Raw genomic sequence first — 22,100 nt, 5'->3', positions numbered from 1 at the left:
GATGTACAAATAGATTTGAGAATGAAAATGATGGGGAAAAAAGCCTGTTCACATCACTGGAATTGACCTTGTTACTACTTGTTATTGTGTTCTAATGTTAATATTGGAGATGATCCTTCAAAGTTTTAATTATTCTAAATAAGAATCTTCTACAAATATAGAAAAAATCAGAAGTCATATGTTATAATTCTAGTTTACAATTTGAGAGGGTGGTGTTTTTTTTTTTTCCTTGGAGTTTATTTCCCTATTCCTTGATTGCATCGTTCTTACCATTCATTCTCCTGCTCCCAAAAAGAGACCTGGCTCATTACATCTGGTGATAAGGCACCACAAATCTAGGCACAAAATAAGTTATTTTTCTTATATTGCATTTGTGGTCTAGACATTTTGACAACAGATCGACAACAGAATTTCCAACCTATGTTTAGTCATTCCTTAGACTTAAAGTCATATTCCCTCATTACAGAGAAAGTTAATTGGTTTTTTGACAAATTACACAATGATAACAGAGAAACGAGAATATAAGCCTTAGTGCAGGTAATGCTTTTGGTTTTCATGGCAGAAATTAATTTTAGTTTAGGGTTTGATGTTGGTAATATAAATAGGTTGTAGTTTAAGTGAACAGAACATACTCTTGGATACTTCCATATGCTTCTCATTTCTATGAATTCTCCCAAATTACAGGGGGTGTGTTGGCTCACTTTATTTTTCTGTATTGTACTCCTAATGATTTTTTTTTTTTTTTTTTTTTTAGTATAAACTGAAAGGCTTATTGCAGAGTCAAGCTCTTGACACTACATAAAATTATCACTGGACTTTTTATTTCATTCATGAAAAGCATTATGGTTACAAAGGGAAAATAGTAAACTTTTAATTGTGTAGTGGCCCTCCACCTATTACGTATGTGTTATGGTATAGACTCCAACTCTTGGTATACTCCTTAGTTTCAAACAGAAGCATGGAGTGTTGGAGTTATTCTAATCATTTTTGTTCATTGTTTGTGTGGTCCCTGGCTAAAATATGTGTGAAGTCCAACTGATGTGCTGAACCAAGTAGGGAGAACCTCTGTCTTAATCATTGCAGATCCTTGCTTAGTTCATGTATAATGAAGCAGGCTGTATCTGCAGAAGACAATCTTTTATAGTAGTATTCCTCAAAAATTAGTTGTGGAGGTGCACCTTAACTTTGTCTTTGCAGACTTTTGCTTCAAGCGTTTAGTTTGGGGTTTTTTAAATGGTTTCTTTTTGGTCTTTATGTATTGCAGCTGCTTTATCAGGTGGTTCTCTTGGGAATTATACAGGGACTTTGATTTCATATGTTTTGAGGGTGGGTTTTTTTAATGATTAATTGGCACATGTGATAGACGGACAATGAATGGTAGACTGAATACATTAAAAAGCTAGAGAGGTTCTATTCTTGCTTTTAAATTCAGTGGATTTTGTTGTGTATGCACGTACATGCTGAGGAGGATTAATTGGTGGGAATGGAGGGGAATGGACATTCTTGCTTGGACATTTACCAGTCTATATATATAATTTGTGATTTTTCTCTTTTAACTTGCAGATAAGCCTCTGAAGAAGCGAAAACAAGAAAACAAACCACAGGAGGCTGGAGGTGCTACTGGAGGAAATAGAGCAGCTTCTCAGGAGACAGGTTCTGCAGGAAATGGGGCGAGGCCAGCATTGATGGTTAGTATTGATCTGCAGCAAGCAGGAAGAGCGGACTCTCAGGCAACAGTAACTCAGGATTTGGACACCATCAAAAAACCTGAAGAAATTAAGCAGTATAATGACGGGTTTGTGTGTGTTCCCCAAGAAGACACTGTTGGAGTTCTTAAATTTAAACCTGAAAACCATCCTGAGATTTTTAGGAAAAAGTCAGACTTTGAGGGTCAAAAGATGGATATCCAGCAAAATGAAAACAGACAAATGGAATTTCAGCAAAATGAGAGCAGACGGTTGGAAAGTAAACACAACGAGAACAAACAGTTAGAAGCTAAACATGAAAGCAAGCATGAAAGCAGACAAATGGAAGTGAAACAAAATGAGAACAGACAGACAGAATCAAAACAGAACGAGAGCAGGCAAATGGAGATGAAACAAAATGAGGGAAAACAAAATAATGGCAAACAGGAAATAAGGCAGAGGCCCGAAACGCCAAAACAGAAGAGTGAAGGCAGGCCCGAAACGCCAAAACAGAAGAGTGAAGGCAGGCCCGAAACGCCAAAACAGAAGAGTGAAGGCAGGCCCGAAACGCCAAAACATAGACATGATAATAGGAGGGACTCCAGTAAACCATTGTCAGATAAGAAAATCGAAATATCTAGGCATAAACTAGATGTGAAATCTGATCCTTCAAGGGTAAAACCTGAAAGTAGATCTGATCCAACAAAACAAAGGCCTGATGGGCGTTCAGTTTCTGATACACCAAGGCGTGACCATGATAGCCTTAAACAAAGATCTGAGGACAGGGGGGAGGCAGAGAGATACAGAGGAGATCCATCCAAGATTAGAAGGCCGGAATATTTGAGATCCTCAAACAAAAATGAACATGATTCTAAGCATGGTATTAAATCTGATGGTTCAAAACCTGAGAAATTTGAAAGGAAACATAGGCATGAGTCTGGTGAATCAAGGGAAAGGTTTTCTTCTGGGGATCAGAAATCAAGACCTGACAGCCCTCGTATTAAACAGGAAGGTAAAGGAGATTCTAGTAAATCAAGACCTGATAAACCTGGTTTTAAATCACCCAACAGCAAGGATGAACGAAGGACAGATGTTAATAAAAGTAAAGTAGATAGTAATAAAGCACATGCTGACAATAAAGCGGAGTTTCCCAGTTACTTGTTGGGGGCAAGATCTGGCGCATTGAAACATTTTGTCATTCCAAAAATCAAGCGTGATAAAGATGGCAATGTTACTCAGGAGTCAAGGAAAACTGAATTTAGAGGTGAACAGAAGGACAAAGTAGAGAAGATTGGGCTAGTTGAAGATCTAAATAAAGGAGCTAAGCCTGTAGTTGTCCTTCAAAAGCTTTCTTTGGATGATGTGCAGAAATTTATTAAGGATAGAGAAGATAAATCAAGGGGCTCTTGTTTTAAACCTAACAAGAACAAGTCATCCAAATCTAATAAAGGTAAGATTTTTTTAATATTAATTGCATTATATTTTTTGCACTCCCGTTCTTCTAGATTTGCTACTTCTGTGGTTAGAAATTAAATGCAAACATTTGATAGTTTATATGCTCACTTATATGGTGATCTTGGGGAACAAAGTGAAACTCGTCTACGGGCTTGTTGTTATTGGAAATCTTGCTACGATGTACCTGAAATATTTTATTTGTTACAGTGCAAGTACCTAATGTGGGAACACTTAAATGGTCTTAAGTTGTACTTCAGCTACGTTAGTTTAACCTGATAATTTATCCAGTGACATATAACTGCTGTATGTATGATTTAAACTGATTATAGCATGTCTGTATAAGATACTGGTACTACTGTAACTAAATCCGTGTAGCCGGAGTGGTGGGAAATACTATGTATACAAGTCTTAAGATATTTTTATATTTTTAATTGGAACTGAAATGTGGTTTTCCAAGGCATGTTTTGACATGATGCAATAAGAACACAGTTACAAAGTCCCATCTGACTCTTCTACACTCTAAATACAACTCTGTTGGGGAGCCTCCACACTGGAGGCTGTGTGACAATAGGCTTACAAAAAGGTTCTGTCTTTAGGAGAATTCAGACATCATTGTCTCTGGTGTCCATTGTATGCAGAAAGAAGAAAGGAGCTGGTAAACAATTGGCTGACATTTTCAAATTAGTAATATGGACAGGAAATAATTCAGAATAGTTTATAGATTTAACGCTTTTTTTAATAAAATCGCTTTTCTTCTTGGTGCTCTCGTTTTGGCTTCTTTGGTTTCAGACTGAAGTAGATAATTTCACATTGTGAAACTGATGTTACTAACTGGTCAGGGTTCCTTTCTTTTTTAATATTTAGCTTTTAAAGCATTTAAATTTCTTACATAGTTATGTTTATAGAGTTGTCATGTCTCAGACAAAGCAAGTGGCGGGGGAGAGGATTTCAGCTGTATGCAGGATGATTTATGAATGCAGTTCCAGGTATATCATGAATTCAAGATTAAAATGTTTTCTTACGTAGTTGATCTGATAAGAAATTACGTAGAAATCATCTTTGTGAACGTATAACTACGTTTATGTGCATGTGTACAGAGGTGATATCTGTATAATGAATTTATTGTGTTATGTCTGTTCTCTATCTACTAACCTGTTTGTATTAACTCTTAAAGACTTAATAATTCAGGATGTATATTACTTATTTGTAAAATATTAGCCTCCTTGTAAAATATTTTCTCTTTATCCTGGAAATACGAACATTTCCCATCCCTTTTGGAGGTTCAGAACAGGCAAAATTTCCATTTCGAATAATAGGTGTCTAGAGTTAAACATAAAATTATGACATCTTTGTTATCAGTTTAGTCTAAAGATTTCAGATTAAACCTTTAGGTTCTTGACAGGGAATACTGCAAACTTTCTGATGAAACTCAGCTCTTGTCTCAGAAGGGTAGATTTTGAATTCATACAATTCTATGTGCAGAAAATCAGTAATTTTTAAAGCCCATATGCAGTGCATGTATGCTTTCTAAAATACTTCTAAAGTACTTTTTTTGGTAGTCTGTATTGTATGTGCTTATTTATATAGAATGTTTTAGTAATGTTTAAAGGTTTTAATGACTCTCATCTGATTGGCATGACTCTAGTAGCTGTGTCACAGAGGAGCAACGCATTAATTTTAAAGTCAGGTTTATAACTTTTCTGCAGGTTTTTTTTGTGTATTTTTTGTTTCCTGAAGTCAGATATTTCTTACATACTCTCAAATAACTTGGGACATATTTTCCAGGGAAAGAAAATGTTTGAATCTGATATCAGTCTTTTTGCTATTGTATTCAGAGTAAGGTTCTTAGAACGATACTAGGAATAGGTTTCATGGCAAGAAAATGTTGTAACTATGTTTCTCTTACAAATCTTTTCAGTGTTCAGCCAGGCAGATTTTTGAGAAAGTGTCTTTGAACTTCAGATTTTTCATATGCATTTTTAGTTTTACAATTTTTTTGCCCAACTTCCTCTTAACTTACTTCCTAGGATATATTATGCTAAATAACTAGGTGAACTCCAGTGTTTGAAAAGGTTCATAATTTATAAAGGTATCTCTTCATAAGCCAAAGTCTATTTGTCAACAACGGCCTGATATAGAAAATACTGATGCCATTGCCACAATGTCCTCACTCCAATTAAGAGAAATAGTGTTCACTGTTTTACTCTGTGCCATTTTTAGTTATAAACATTTTCGTGCTCTAGGAAATGTAATTTTCATAAACATTCTTTATTTAGTTCATCCTATATTTCTTAATAGATTGTAGCAAATCTTTTCTAGTGTTGCCTTTTAGCATCATTATTCCACTTCTCACATCCCTCTTATTCCATGTAGTTTAGTATATTTTGCTTTATCTTTCCTTATTTTACTTCGTTGTATTTCTTGTCCTTTGTTTTTGCTTTCTTATCCATCCGTCCCTCAAGAAAATGTCTTCTCCTGGCTTTGTCATGTACAACATTGTTGCTGTGATTTATCTGATATCCAGTTTAAAATAGGATTGGTTCAGCTAGTTCAAAATACCATTTAGATAGTCATTCTGTCTTAAGGGACTAATGCCCATTCATTGTAAAACTCAGTAAAATTGACCCATATTAAGCTAAATATAATTCTTTGCAAACTGAAAGGCTATACAACTTTTTACCTTGTTTCAGTAAATTTTAAATTTGAAAATCATACCTTTATTGTGCATGTGGATAAAACCTTGCATTGTTACTGCAAAAAGACAAAGTAACATTTTAATCAAATTTTATAAACAGGTATGAAAGTTTGTTAAGTTATTATATGAATGGGAGGGATAGCCACAGTACATGACTGTTAATATTGAATCATCCCAACAGTCCCTTTTGGCGTTTACAAGGAAGAAGTGACTTTCTTCTCTCTCTCCTGATCTTTGAGCATTTTTCTGAAAGATTCACTCTAGCTCAGAGGAAAGCTATGGAAATTTTTTTCATAGCATTTTCGTTAAGGGGTCTTATGGTGAAATTTTGTGGGCGGTTTTGTCTGGGTCAGAATGAATTGCAACACTTTTTTTCTTCTGGTTTTAACATCTGTGAATGCCTTTTATCCTGGTTTTAATGCAAATGTATGTTGTTGGGGGATCCGTGAAACTTTTCCCTTCAAGTTTGTGCCTGCAATGAGGAGGTCATGTTTGCTACCCTTTCTTTTCAGAGCTTCAGCGAATACCTTCTCTGCTGCTTCTTAGAGCTATACTGATCAGCTATGTGGGGATGGGAGCTGTTAACAGTTTTACAGTTACTGTATTCTGAACAAGAAAAATTTTCCTATATTGAAATATTGAACAGATATGAGTAATGAGGGAAACTGTAACTGTCTGTGTCAGGAGATGTCTGAGTTGGTTTATAATATGTTTGAAGGATTGCCTTTTCAAAATAAGCACCATGTATGTAATACAAGTTTTAGTTCTAGGACATGTTTTTTAAGACTTGGGCAGAAACACCTTTTGAGTCTTCCAGTATCACCTAAACAGAGTTTGTTGTTTACAAAAAAAAAAAAAATCTAATCTGAATGCTACTCCTTCATTGTGTAGATTGTTTTAGGATTTCATTATCTGTACAACACAGAACTTTAAACACAGGTTTTCATTGCACTGCAAGTCTTCCTAAATATACTGTATTCTCTTCTTACAGGATCAACTAAAAAATTTACTGCTTAATCATCTTCATGTCATAGAGTTAAAACAATGCTTCTAGATTTTTTTGTGTTCTGTGCTTGTGTGGTTTGTTCTGGCGGCGGTTTTGGGGTTTGGTTGGTTGGTTTGTTTTGTTTTTGTTCCAGGTGACTTTTTCAGAGCCCATAGTAACTGTAACTTGGCCTTTGTGTTAACATGATGGTCCTTCTTTGAGTTCTAGTACTGCTGGAAATAGTCTCACTTGTGAAGCAGAGTAATCGCTTAGGTGCTTACGTTCTAGGTAGGAGTGACAAGAAAGGGAGCATTCCAGGATGAAAAGCTGTATCCAGATTGTGTTGGCTCAGTGAGCCAACTTGTGATGCCCCTCACAGACTTCTAGTTAGCACAGCAGAGCTACTCACAAATACTTTCTGGTACAGCTGAAAACTGTGGACAAAAAGGGAGTATCAATTTTAAACATTTATTTTAATCCTTCATGTATAGGACTTCTATAAGGGCAAAATTGGCAAACCTTTGAGAAAAATAGCTTATGGATATTAACACATCAAGGAAATTTTAGAGTTCACTCGGATTTATTTCCAAAATAACAATCTCTTGATGCTGAAACAGACACACTATTGTACTCACTGAAATCAGTGGGACAAGCAGCTGTGCTGCAAGGAAATAACTGGAGTAAAAACATGTTTTCTTTGGAAAGGAAAAGGCTGCAAGTCAGCTTGCGTACTGCAGATTGTGCTTTTGTAAAGATTACCATTGTGAAAGTCCGTAATTCCACAAATCTGAAATTTGAAATCACTGTCTTGGAGTTCCTGGTAGCAACTGCAATTGCATGTGGGAAGGCCAGAGTAATAACCCACTAAGCGTCTTACATGTGCATGCACCACCAGGTGGATCAAGCATGTCATAACTTCCTCTGAAGTTCTACAGAAAATTATGCCAAATTTCAGAGAAAAAAAAGGATATATTTCATGGTTTACAGCAAGAAGTTTATAATGAGTCTTCTCAGCTGAAGTCTTTAAAGCTTCTTGTAAACTCTAAATTTAACTGGAATTTAGAAAAAACCCATCACTTCCATAAGAATTCTACAGTCTTCCTGTTTTTCTTCTTTTCTGAGATATTAGTGACTACCTCTTTTCAACTTAACTAGACTAGAAGAGGAGCTGGCTGTCCCTCATGGCATTAGAAGTATTTAAAGATATGTTGGGTTTGCAGAGGATCCATTTTAATATACACTTTGTCCATTTAGCCCCAATTAATTTTTTTCTCCTTTCTGGATTGAACAGGTTCACAGTTTGAAAAATATTCCAGATGTCGTTTAGTCAAAAGCCAAAACCAAACTATATATACTTATTAAATCCAATAGTCTAGGAAGATCTCATTTCTCTAGCATGCTTTGCACCGGAATGGATCATTCCTACTTGCAGGGAATTTTAGGTATGATGTGTCCATGCTATCCCAGAAGGTATGTTGGGATTTGTATGGACATTGTACGTACTCCCTGGGGCCTTCATTTTTGGTGCTAGTTTTTCAGAAGTAGATGTTGGATAAACTGGTATCGGTAGACAGCAGGAATTCAGCTGTTGCACACTGGAGTCCTTTCTTGTGTTGATCTCTTACAATAGCAGACATTTTCAGCACACTGCTTTGCCTGGAGGCTGCTTTAGTTACCTACTTCAGTCTTTGCCACTAAAGTAAAAATTCAGGTTCTTGCTGTCATAGTTCTTAAGATTTCACTGGGTAGTAAGAGTGAACTTTGCATGTTGCACATGTAGTTGTTAGCAGCAACAACAAACTTCACCAAACCCACTAGTTTAATTGTACTTTGGTTCATCTGAGATACGACAGCTTGTCTGTTTGCAGATTTAGGAGTGCACTGCTTAATTAGTTCATTTTTGAAAAATTACTTTGGCACATATAAGTGATAGAAATTTATTACCTAATTTGTCAGAGCAATTTCTTGAAAGTCTGAAACTGCCTTTGGTTCGTGGATGTGGATGCTTGATCAGGTTCCTCTTACTTCTGGGAACAGCTAAGGCTATTTTGCATAAATGATTTTTGCAACAATGCATTGCAATATGTAAAAATCTGGGCCAGCAATTTGTCTGACATCAATTACAATATGCAATGCTGACCTGTTGATGTGTCTAAGTATCTAAATATAGACGTTATTTCTTGGCTTATGTGCTCAAAATTTTTGGTTTGAATTTTCTTCTAAACAAAGGGTAAATTTGGCAAAATACAAATAGTGGAAAGCCTCACATTTGCTTCTGGTAAATCAACTTTTCTCTTGCCCAACATTTTCAGCTGTTTTAGTTGACTGTTTTTATGCAAGAAAATTTAAACCATTTACTTGAAATTTGGAATTTATTTTTGTTCCACAGGAATATTACCAATGAACAGAAAAGGAAGAGACCTTTTTTGTTTTTCAACTTACCGAACTGTTGTTTGCATCGAATAAAGGTTCCTTAAATATATGTACTGTTTAACTATCTTCTGAGCCAGTTTCCTGCAGTAGGTTATATTAAAAGCTAAAACATCAGCCATCTTTTGTTCTTGTTGCTTATGTAATTAAGTTACTTTGAAGAAGTGAAACAAGAGTAGCTTCATGTGATATTTTTAATGATAAAGGCTGAGAATGTTTCCATTATAGAGTGAGGAAAGAGCAGATCTTCTTGATGTGCCTATAGTCACAGATCAGAAGTAAATCATGGCATTTGTTTTGCTTATTCTCTGCAAAGATCTTGGTTATATTATATTGCTTATACAGGAGTTTTTCTTTTATGAGAAGAAAAATTATGAGGTGTAATTTGATTTTATTTAATTAAGGTCTTTTTTCTTAGGTGAGGCCCCATGGCTCAGTTTTTAAATTAATCAGAATACATGGCTGGGAAAATGCATCAATCATAAATTTCAGATTCCAAACATTAATAGTAACAGAAAGCTACATGCTATGTTTTGCAACTGTACAAAATGTCTTAACTTTTTAATACAATAAATTAAGTTGGCTTAAATTTCAATGCATATGTTCAAAAGCAATGACAGTAAAATCCAAAAGCAATCCCCGACACTGATTCATAAAAGTGAGGGGGTTTGGGCAGCACTGCATTTATTTCAATTGCCAATCTTGCTCCATTTTACTCTGAGTACTGCTGTATTTTTTGGGAACTATCTTGCAAAACTAGCCTAGTCTCGCCTCCTTTTATCAATTTTTATAAAGACAAAAATCCAGTGAATAGCAATAAGGAATAAAATAACTTGTGGCTTTAGTTGCCACAGCAATCGGATAGCTTGAGGAGATCATTGATACCAATCTAAATGTGAGTTCCCTTGGTATCTTCACAGAGTGCATATTGGGTATATTCCCTGCTCTCTGTCTGGATCTTTCTGGGTGCTCTTTGGAAATCTCTTCCTTCCATCAAAAAATGTTTCTTGCTTCTGAGAGTATTTTGTACTATTGTAAAATCCTTTTTGAATCTGTGCTGCTTAGCTGTGGGCAATGAAGACTTCTGCCGTATCGTGAAGTTATTCCATTGCCGTGTCCAGATTCTTCTCTGACCCACCAACATGTCTGGGTCCCACTTTTTAAGGCCAGAGCTAAGGACTAGAGTATAAGCAGGGAGTCTGAACCTCTTCTTTTGTTTAGTCCAAGGCTGGAAGCCTTCCCTTTGTGCCAATATTAGGGCAGATGAGGAAAAAGGATTTTGAAAGATGTGTTCAAGCAGGTTCTCTGTAATAATATAGGACATACTTCTTCCTAACACTGCTTCTCTCCCTCCTGCCAAATTTGTTGCAGCAGAGAATCCTGTGGGTGCAGTCCCTTGGGTGGTGGTGAGGCATCTCAAGTGTCCCACCCTCTTTCTGGGGGGGTGAGGGCAGCCGGGTGTGAGTGTGAGCAAGCTCAGGAGTTATCCCTTCATGGATGTAGTCAAAAGGTGAGGGTAAGGGGCTCAATAGAGGGTTATATCCTGTTTATAGGAAATAGCTCTATATGCTTCCATAAACTTTAAGGAAGAGAATGGGAGAGGAAAGAGGAAAGACGCTGGAGTAAATGCACTACTTCTCAGATTATTTTCACCAGTATTCATTTGATGATGTGTTTTTCAGCTGATTAGATGGTATTGAGAGAAAAGTGGAACATCTGTCTTATGAGCAGATGTGCCTTCCTCATACCTTAAATTCCTCTCTGAGAAAAGGATTGCAATTTCCCTGTGTTTCCCCTTCTGTTCTTGAAACTCTCCAGGGCACAGAATTATTTGGAGGAGTGTGAAGCTGGTGGGCAAGGGACTCTGATCACCAAGGACTCAGTGCGTCATATAAAGAACATACTGGAGCATTTTAAGGGAGAGCCTGGTGGAAAAGATATCATTAAATTTGCACACTGAGAGAGAGCCAAAAATTTTCAGCTTTAACCAATAAGCTGTTCATCAATCACAGGTAGTCATATGGCCCTTTGCACGGTAGTGCCTAAGTGCTATACTGTAACAGTACTTAACTATTTTAAAAGGGTGTTTATTTTCCAAACATCTTATAAAGCAGGGAGGTACTTTCATCCCCTTTTTTCTTTTATTCCTTTAAAATAGAACCGTATCTGCATGAGTGGTTGCAGTAGAATTAAGCTGTGAGTCTGGGCTGTTCTAGTTACAATGACATGGCTATCCAACAAGAAGGCAACACTCTTGTTATGGAGTAAGAGTGTATTATATTTGGTTTAGCACAGAGTGTAAAGGTTGGTTCAGATAATCCAGAAAGAAATTGCTTTCCTTCCTGCATATATGTCTGACATAGGAGGTTTTATCAGTGTAGTTATAACGGTGACCCAAAATTACTTGAGAAAGTTAGACAGTAAGCTGGTGATATATAAGGGAGGAACATCCTCTACCAAATGCCCAGAGAGAACATGTAAGGAAGGTGAGCTTGGCCTCTGTGGAATAATAGCAAGACTGGATATACTAGTCATCAGCAAAATTAAGAAGAGTCCTGTAGCAGGCAATGTCTTCTGTGGCAAAAAAGGAGCAAGAGGAGGGCAAAATTGAGTTGCAGTCTGTAGGTTTTTATGTTTAATGCCCAAATGAAGATGTGTGGCAATTCATTAGTGTAGAAGTTTGAGAATGTGGGGAGTGGTTAAACTTAAATTTCTAAACGCTGAGAAATGCAAAGTTAAGATTCATACCCTTAGCCCAAACAAGTGGCACTGTTCCCTCTTAGACCCTTGTGTTTTCTTTTATATGCCTTGATAGTTGGAAAAAGTTGTGTTTTAAAATACAAGATATATATAGAGATTACAAATATGAAACTGCATTAACTGAAGTTTTGCTTATTACAAACTATTAGCACACAGACAATATTTATGGGAGGCTAATTTATGCAAAAGACTTCATTAACATAAACCTCAGTTTTGAAATGAACTTTAGGGGCAGTTTTTCTTCAAGCATTTGTTCATTTGCCACAATAGATGTATGTGCAAACAGGCCATTCTGATGTCACAAGTATTTTAGAAGTAACCATATAAGCAAACTGATATGGATTGTTTCCACTGTATTAACTGTTACTTATGGAAGTAGCAATTCAGAGTTTAGGTTTCTAAATGTATTTGAATCTTGATGGCTTGTTAGTTCACAGGCAATTGCACCAAAATGTAAACTATACATCTGTTTTCCATAGTTTGGAAAGCAAAGATAAGTCATTACTGAGAAGATAACAGAGTTTATTACTGTTTGTTTTGATTTTATGGCAGGAATGGGCTCTCTGATCCTGGAAAGCTGACCTAGGCATCAGCAAGCATCATCCCCTTTTCCATAGCTGCTTGTTTGTAGTTGTTATATCAAGTCAGGTGAAACTAATATGAACACATGGATAGTTGTGTCAAAAAAATAATTGTGCTGTCCATATTGAATGGGTCCATAATGATGTTACCTTTTTTTTAATGTTCAGTCTCTCTTGAAGGAGATCTGCCTGGATCAGGGAGATCTATTTGACTTGCAAATTCAAGGCAAAGTGATTTTGGATCCTTCTAAAAATCAGATATGCACAAATATTAGCTAAAGTTAAAGGCTGTTCTACAAACTTGAAATTACCCATCAAGTTATGAACAAAAAGCAATGCTGAACTTTGAATCAGATCTGTGCCTTTCCTTTCTTTTTTAAGCCATACATGAAGAAGGGAAATAATACATGCACTAGATATTTGTAGAACTCTTTCTTCTATATATGGTAAAACCCTTTGAAAAGCTTCCCAGATTAAAACAGAATATGGGAGCAGGCTTACAGACTAATTCATTTTTAGCTAAGATTCTCTGGCTGGTCTTTAACTGTATTATATTTTGTCAAGTATTGCTTGGTGAGAAAACAAGTATCTTGATGGTCAGTGGATATTCAGTAACAGCTGAAGATTCTTGAATACATTCTCTAAGTAACCTTTTGATAACAGCAATCAAACAAAACCAAGAACTTGTTCTTCCTCCAGCAAGCAACTAGTAAGTAAGTAATGGGCAGCATTGCATACATTTGGAGAAGCATTGAAGAAGTGGCTGTTCATGGATGCAGTTGTTTGAGATTAGTTGTTCTTACAGCTATTCTGTGACTTGCCTTTCAGTTTCATTAATGTGGAGTTTGTTAGTGTGCTGTTCTTTACAGTGAGACAAAGATTTTGTTATGATGGTCCTTGTGGGTTTTTTTGTTTGTTTTAATAGTTGCAGCAGCTTTGAGAATATGTATAAGTGATGTCTGAAGAACACTGTTGCCTATAGCCCATTTCAGGCATATTGTTTACACTGATCACACACATTGCAAAAAATGGAGTTACTCTGCTGATGAGGACAGTTCTTCAGAAAGCTAATTTATCAGGGCATTCTTACTAACTTGTGGAGTAACTTTTTAGTAAAGTTACTTTCTTCTAAGGTATTTAAAAAGCCAGGCAAACCAGAGGTGAATGTAACTGATTAAAGTGGAAACATGAAAGTAGGTACGAGGTCTTAGAAAACTCACCATAGAAATGGAAAAACTGAAGGTGATCATACATGTTTTTGTAGATACTTTCAAAGATGTTTGTGTTGTATATTCTTTTCATTCTTTTTGAAAAGTATCCCATAAACTGAAAAGGCATTAGCATGAGTTTTATAACCTAATGTTTGTTGCCATGTGACTGGATTCTCATGGTGAACTGGATTCTCTTAAGTATTTCAACTACCCTGAACAAATAAACAGTACCTTCATTATAAAATACGGAGGTATAAAAGAAGGAATTTCGTAAGATGTTTCTCGTGAAGATTGGGTTGCCCTGGCTCAACATAACATAAGTAATAGAGTAAAATAAATATTAATTCTTGACTGGAGTCCCACAGTATATAATATGCCTGGATTATTTCAGAAATGATGGGGAGTCCTTTTCCATGTATATCAGAATTGTAGATATATGTGCAGTCATGCTTATCTCCTTTGTACTGCATGAGTAAAACTCTCTTTAGATTTGGTTATTTGCAATCCTCAGCAGCTAAAGAAACTGGGCATGTGGCAGACTTGCTCGGGGGAACATTGACAAAAACAATAACTTTAAAGATAGCTTATAGAGAACTTTACAATAATTCTATTTGTTCTATTTTCTGCTGTTCCCAACTTGAATAAATAAAGCTTTACATATTACCTAATAAAAGAAAAAAGAGTAAGCTTATGCTGTCATTTGAAACAGCTGTAATGAGAGTGCAATTCAAGCATTAGTTGAATTTAGCACTCAAGAACGTAGAAAACTTAGAACTTTTGAGAAGGAAATAAAGTTATTTTTCCAAATATTTAAAGTACTTGCATTGTTATTTTTTCATTGATGTCTAATTAATACTGTGGTAATTGATTTGTTTTTAAAGACTGAGTAGTGTTCTACCCCAGCAACAAAATCAATAAGGAAAACAAGAATAGATATTCCTAGGAGGTAGGAGAGTAGCAGCCTGTGATTTTTGTTTGTTGTTTGGGGATTTAATGCAACTTTTTTTCCTTTACTTGTAACTGGCTTTTGCCAGTAGGCTTTATGCCCTATGTGTAGTCCCGCTGACTTCAATGAAATTACCAACAGTGCATAAAATTGAGAATATGTGTTAGAGATCCAGGATCTGAGGCCCTCTAGCAATTTCACCTGTGGAAATTGTCTTAAAACTTGTGTATGTGAATTTTCCTGCAGTCTGGGGCTGGATGTAACAAAGTCTCTTCAGGCACTGTATAGGCATACAAAAAGACATGATGTATTAGTGTGAGGACACCACAACTCAGCTGCACGGCTATGCAGCATCCAGATTAGACCTGGCAGTCATCCAGTCAGCTGGTGGTACACACAGAGGAACTGATGTGTCTGTGCTGGCATACTTCTGCCTATCTTCAGTCAAGTGCCCAGCGTGCAAAGAATAACCATGTCACAGCAACATGTGAAAGATTTTCTAGCATTTTTGAATGCAATATTGAGAATTTAGGTAACTTTGGCAGGTGGTGATTATCTAAGGATGACAACGTAACACAAATAAATAAGAGTGACTACAGCATGGGGGAAGCAGGGACAACTTTAGCTATCGGTTTTACTTTATAGATATTTCCCTGCCTCAGTTCAAAAACCCCAATATTTTAAGTTAATTCTTTTTTAAAAATGTACTTAAATGAGATGACTTGCTGAACATACTTGAGAATTACACAATAATAATTTCCTGATTGTTAGTTTTGTTGCTTGTAGAAAAACTGATACAATAAAAATTTTTATGGATGTAGATATATGTAAAATCAGTAATACATGAGACTTTTTAAAAATTTTGTTGCTGGAAACTATTTTCTCATATTAAGGCTCTTCTGATTCCAGTTAAAGATGTTTAAGGAGGGAAAGAAAAAAAGAAAAAGACTAAGATTAGAAGATAGGATATAAGTGTAAAAATGGAAATAAATTTTACAAAGCTACGTTAGTGATACAGTGAATGCAATTAAAAAGTGAATTATAATGCAGAAAATGATTTTTTTTTTGAGGACTCTGTGTGTGTGTATATAGCAATTGGCAGGTGATTTCCTCTCTAAACACTATAGTATGCCTTGGGAAGGAGAGAGAGGCACTTATGACAAAGATGTTTGTTCTGTTGTTGGAAAAAGGTTAAGTTTAGTCTGATAATTTTCAAATCTGCAATAGCTTCTTTGATAAATAAAGATAAGACATCAAATAAACAAAACCCCAAGAAATACTTTTGAATTAATTTGGTGTCCTTGTGTCAATTGTAAAAATTTTGACTGCAAATCTTCTTCATTCTGACTGCATATGGGTCTAATTGTAGTTTCAAAATGTGATGTGAATGGTCTATTTACCTCTGTGGAAAAGAAACCTGATGTGGTCCAGCTAGCTGTTTGTATTAAATGAAAATCTTTCAACTTCGCTTTGTAACAAAATCAAGCAAAAATTTGGGTGCGTTGTAAAACTACTAGTAGGAGGTAAGAAAAAATCTGACGCAGAGGTTGGGTTGTCAATGATTTGGCCTGTATTTAGGGGTAAGACCCCAGAGGTTCTGGCACAGATTGTCCCTACTTACTGGAAAAGGGAGGATTACTGTCTTGCGTATGCTAAATAATATGAATGAGAATAAACAGAACTATTAATGAGGCACAGAGAATCCTTAATTTACCTACACTGTTAGAAAACCTGTTAAATTCAGAGGATGAACTGAAATAATACTAAATTTTGTGAAAGTAGAGCAGGCATATCTTTTTACAAAGGAAATTCACCAATTTGAATTTGTTTATGCCTGACAAAATATTTTATTGCAGGAGATGTGTATGCAATTTATTATGTTACGTTCTAATTGTAGTGTGAACAATAAATGCAACTTTAAAAAGGACCATCAAATACATCCAGGTATATCTGTGGTATTATTCGTGGATATACTGTAAGCGGTTTCTGAGAAAGGACTGTAGTTTTGGGCCCTTATTTTTATCTTCAGGTTCACATTTGCTCTTCTTACTCTCCATTAATAGGTAGCATAGATCAGTCAGTGTTAAAGGAGTTGCCTCCTGAGCTCCTGGCAGAAATTGAATCCACCATGCCACTTTGTGAACGTGTGAAAATGAACAAGCGCAAACGTAGCACAGTTAATGAGAAACCAAAATATGCTGAAATCAGTTCTGATGAAGACAATGACAGTGAAGAAGCTTTTGAATGTAAGTAATACATTGTTCTGTTCCTACTGCTAAAGAAAGTTAATATTTTGCTTTTACAAAAAGATACACTTTGTTTTTTAAGTTGGCTACCCTAAAACATACAAAACCAAGCTTGTTGTCCTGACAACTACTTGGCCAAGACCCCCTTTTTTTTTTCTTTTGATAGAAAAATTACTTGATTTCAATTTGTCAGTCAAGATTAAAAGCAGCTAGTTTTTAAATTTCTTTTCCTAATTACTTATGGGAAGGCGCTGCCTACATTTTTTTTTTTTTTTTTCAATTGTACGAGGAAACATTTTTAGTCAATCAGATTAAGGAAAATATCCTCTAAAGCAACACGGAAAACTTGCATACAAAGGTATGCAAAGAAAAATTTCAGTAAATAAATTTTAAATTATTCTTAGTTTTATTGATAAGAAAAGTGAAGGATCCCCTCTTGAATTTTTCTGTCATGATAAATTGAGAATCTTACTGCCCAGAATTTTCTTAAAATATTTCTTCTTTTATTGTTTCTCTGGCATATTGCTTGAAAAACTGGAGTTGCTTTTGACAAGTTCTCAAAATACCATTTGCTGATGATATTCTTGAATTAACTGCTTTCAAAGGAAGAGAGGAAGCTTGTAGTTAGAATTTTGCTGTGCAATCGAATAAAGTTCCTAATTGTCAAAAAATTGTTATATGCTTCTAAGTTAGGAAGGGATTTCCTACTTGCTAATAAGAGTATGGTTAGTTTGTCAATATGGTAGGTCAGTTAGCCATCACTGAAAAGAAACTATTAAAACAGAGTGAGTCAGTTCAGTCTGAGTTAATATTGTCACTGTGTTACCCATGCAGGGCTACAGGAGAAGTGCCTATTGCTGGTAACGTGAGAAGGCACCTTGCTTATAATGATTTTTTCCCAAGTTTAGACTCTTTCCACCTTTGCTTATATAAACATCTTACTGAACTTTTGTAAAACACAATGTTTTGGTTTTTAGTCTTTCTTAGGGTCCAAAAGAGAAAGATTTGTTTGTTCGGCTTTTTAATGTGTTTCAAGTTCTCGTCCAACAGATATGCAGTGCTTATGCACACATACACATGAAAATTATAATAGCAATACCTCTAATCTTTATCAAAGAAGCAGAAAAGAATGTCCTTTTGTTTGTTTGTTTTTCCTTTTAATTACAACTGAATAATGCTGCTTTGAATGTGAGTATGAAATCTTGAGGTTATTTGTAATCAGTCTTGATTATGGCAAAGGATTACTGATGATTTGCTTCATTCAGAATTCTGTAGTCTCTGTTTACTTTATCATATCACCTGTTTATGATGTTAATGATCTGGAACAGTGAATTAAAAAAATAAATAAGTAAAGCAAAATTATTTAGGTTGGTTGGGAATGGAGAGAATTGTCAAGAATTTCAGATACTTTAATCTACCTATTAACCATAGTGCCTGTTGAAATTCTTAAATACAAGGTAAAGCAAATTAAGGAAAACTTTCACAGTAATTGTACACTTTAAGGGATTCTATGTTCATTATATCCACTCAAGAGATCTTGCCATCATTCTAAACAGTTCAGTGAGGACATGTGGTTTAAAAATAAATTATAATATTTCTCAAGGGATACTGTAGAACTGAATTTAATTGAAACGAGACAAAATGATCAAGAGAATGAAAGATTTGTGACAAGTACACTGAATAGATTTGTATTGTAACAGGTATGTATTTCAGAATTCTTTTGGATGTCTAAAATTGAACTTTAAAAAAAATGGAAGAGTGATTGTTATAGAACAAGAGAAATGTCTTTGAGTATCTCATGAAGAAGGGACATTCCAGTAAATTAAATTATGAGAAATTAAAAATTGATGAAATCGTTCTCATACAATAAGTGCTAAATGTATTATTGCATAAATGTTTGGCAGAATTCAGAAAGAAACTGGGTATTTATATTCTGAACCGTCTTTATGTATAAAATCAATAATAACTCTTGAAATGTTACTAATACTTAAATCTTTAGTTGATTTTATCTACTTCAAAATAAACTTTGTAGAGCAGTGGTTGTGAAAAGCTGTTCACATGTTCATCTTATTTGCCTTGCAGAGCCAGCACAACTGTAACACATTCTGTTTTGTCATGCACCATTGATAAACTGGTCAATTTAAAATTCTGCTGAAAGGCAATATTGGAAGTTACTTTTCTCACGGAGATGTAGCTGGGGTCAGAATTCATTCTACAGAGTTTAAATTGATACTGATGTTTTGTAAACTGTGGAGACAGATGTCATCTGCTTCCACAAAATACCGTCTCATGGGGGAAAAAGAATCAGTTAAGATGTGTACAGTCTTTTCCCATAAAACACTTACTTTCTTCTCCAATATGCTCACTCCAGGTATCCAAGATGGCCCTCCCTTTCTTCAGTCACAGTTAACTCTCAAACACTTTAGACAGTGTTAGTAGCTCAGGCATCATGAACATGACTGTACTGCCGCCAGAAGCAAGACTGATCCAGAAGCAGTACAGCTCAAAGCCTGAACTGAGTTATTACCTTAAAGACTTGGACCACCTCTGTGCAGAAGTTTGGTACTACATTTTCAGAAGTGGGAGCCCCCTAGGGTGCAGTGCAGAGCATTAGCATTGCCTCAGGTTTCATATTTCTTTTATTAATTCTGAGCCTGGGCTGACTATTGACTATATCCTGGCATGTATACCAGGTGTGACTATGTCCTGGTATGTTTCCTATGCTTCTTAATAAACTGGGGTTCTAGGAAGAACTTGTCAGTTCAGTTCCAGTTCTGTATGAATGCTTGGAGCTATTTTGCTCAGAAACAACCCTACATACAGTCATACCTTTCTAAACTTCAGGAGACTTTGGTAGAGATACACAGATGTCAGGGCTGTTACATGCAGGTTCACACGAATAAACTCTGCTAGTCTAGAATGTGATGTTTTGGAGCTTCAGATCTTCACAGCACAGTCTCTGTGCTAGCCCAGTTATCCTGTTATATTAGATAATGGAGTGTTGGCTGATGTCACAGATGAAGCTACCTCCTCCTCCGTATCCTTTTTCTATTACATCTTAGCACCCTCTCTCCTTTAAGACACACAAGACTTTATTTGAAAATAACAGAGAACTTTCCATTCCGTTCCCCCACTTTATTTCCACCAAATTTCTGTTTCTGTATAAAACGTTTATCCCTGTTTCTTCAACATCCACTTCTGCTGGGCTTTTTGGTCCTGACTGAAAACTGATTATAATAACCTTCTGTGGTACTGACTTGCTGTCTAGCCCAGAATTGTGACTCCAGCTTTCTCCTTTACACTGAATTTCCTGCAATATATATCAAGACAAAATTTTAGTTGTCTTGGCAAAACAGAATATCTTTAAGCAACTAGACTGCCAAGTCTCATTGGAACTTGCTGTGTTAAATGGGCAAAGCAATCGCTGAATTGGAAAATGGACACCCAGTAATAGTCACAATTCAGATAACTGAAGAAATTATCTCAATGTTCTCTTATGAAAGGATGAAACTTATTTTGATTTGTTCCACTTCTCTTACTTTGCTTAAAAGGACAAATGCCCTGTGAATTTGTATTTTTAAATGTTTGCTGGTGTCTTTGCCAGTTTCAGGCATAGTTTTCATGTAATGCAAAAGAAATTGTTAGAATAATGCCATAATAGAAATCTATATAATAGTTTTAGAGTGTTCACTTGTTTTACAGAACAAGTATAGAACAGTGTTTAACTTACAAATTATAGAATCACAAAATCATTTAGGTTGGAAAAGACCATTAAGATCATCAAGTCCAACCGTAAACCTAATACTGCCAAGTCCACCACTAAATCTTATCCCTAAGTGCCACATCTACATGTCTTTTAAATGTTTTAAAATGTTTAATTTTGAGCTATTAAAAGTAGAATTTTTGTACTTCTAATGAAAATGTATTTCATTTCTAGCTTCTCGTAAAAGACATAAAAAGGATCGAGATGAAGCTTGGGAATATGAAGAACACGACAGAAGAAGTTCTGGTGACCATAGGAGAAGTGCTCATTATCATGAAGGAAGGAGGACTTCTGGTAGTGGCCGTTACCGTAATCGCAGTCCCGATGACTCTGATATGGATGATTATTCTCCTCCCCCTAGCCTCAGCGAGGGTAACTGATCATTTTAAAAATTTAATTTTATTCCATAATATTAGTGCATTTTTAATGGATATGTTAAACATTTTAAAATAAACATCTTTACATGCAGTATTGAATACAAGTGTAAGAAATGTAAATAATAATTTCATTTTTGAGAGAGTATTTGTTTCACTCTTTATTGTCTTAATTAGTGGCTAGAAAAATGAAGAAAAAAGAAAAACAAAAGAAGAGGAAAGCTTATGAACCTAAACTAACACCTGAAGGTAATTTTAGAAAATATATTTTCCACAGTTTGTATTTTCTGTTTTGTACATAAAATAATTATTTATAAACTTCTTTTTTCACCAGAAATGATGGATTCTTCGACTTTCAAAAGGTTTACTGCTTCAATAGAGAATATTCTGGAAAATTTGGAAGACATGGATTTTACAGCTTTTGGTAATATGTCAGAAATTTTCAAAATGCTTTCACCAATTAGAAACACAAGAAACACCCAAAACTTTGTATCTCAGTATTTTTGAACTTACTTCTTGGTGATTTAATTGCCTGTGACACATGCTAGGGCATACTGCATGTATATAGCTTCCACCTTGAGTGGTGGCCTTTACCTTTCCAATTTCACTTACTGCTGGAGGAAGAAGATCCTCCTTCCTCCTCCCTCCAGAATCCAAAAGGGGCATAAATCATACAAGACAAATAGTATTCCCCTGGAGTGGAAACAATACCTCTTTGGGATGTCATTAGGGTGTTATCTTCTGTCAAACATGTCTGTAAACAACACTACTGTAAGATGGTTCACTTGCTAGTAATGTCTGAGCCACATAATTTTGCATCTGTTGTGGCCTTTGAACCAACATAGCTTGATTATTCGGTTCAAGCAGCAGAGTCCTTAGGCATTTATGGCTGAGGCACTGAATCGCTGTGTGCTTCTTATCCATTTCAGTGGAAAACCAGCCAGCTTAGCATAACTGTCTGAGGAAGCA

General features: G+C 35.6%; 1 protein-coding gene across 4 annotated transcripts in view; it reads left to right on the top strand.

Moving 5' to 3' along the window:
* The window catches only part of LOC104020646 (NIPBL cohesin loading factor), a 67,117-nt gene that overhangs the window by 4,410 nt on the left and 40,607 nt on the right, over positions 1-22,100 (top strand). For 3 of the 4 annotated variants that reach the window (XM_087741047.1, XM_087741048.1, XM_087741049.1), the window contains exons 2-6: positions 1,564-3,135; positions 16,812-16,994; positions 20,932-21,129; positions 21,309-21,380; positions 21,466-21,555. In XM_087741047.1, the coding sequence (XP_087597173.1) occupies positions 1,564-3,135; positions 16,812-16,994; positions 20,932-21,129; positions 21,309-21,380; positions 21,466-21,555 (2,115 nt within the window). Of the gene's footprint in view, positions 1-1,563; positions 3,136-16,811; positions 16,995-18,623; positions 18,695-20,931; positions 21,130-21,308; positions 21,381-21,465; positions 21,556-22,100 lie in introns of those variants that run through there. The other variant, XM_087741051.1, reaches the window with a different exon arrangement.

The sequence above is a fragment of the Nipponia nippon genome, unplaced genomic scaffold, assembly GCF_047370975.1.
Source record: "Nipponia nippon isolate SJK-2023a ecotype South Korea unplaced genomic scaffold, ASM4737097v1 scaffold_71, whole genome shotgun sequence".
In the NCBI taxonomy this organism is placed as follows: domain Eukaryota; kingdom Metazoa; phylum Chordata; class Aves; order Pelecaniformes; family Threskiornithidae; genus Nipponia; species Nipponia nippon.
The sequence above is the reverse complement of the archived record's forward strand: the minus strand, read 5'-3'. Positions and strand labels throughout refer to the sequence as shown.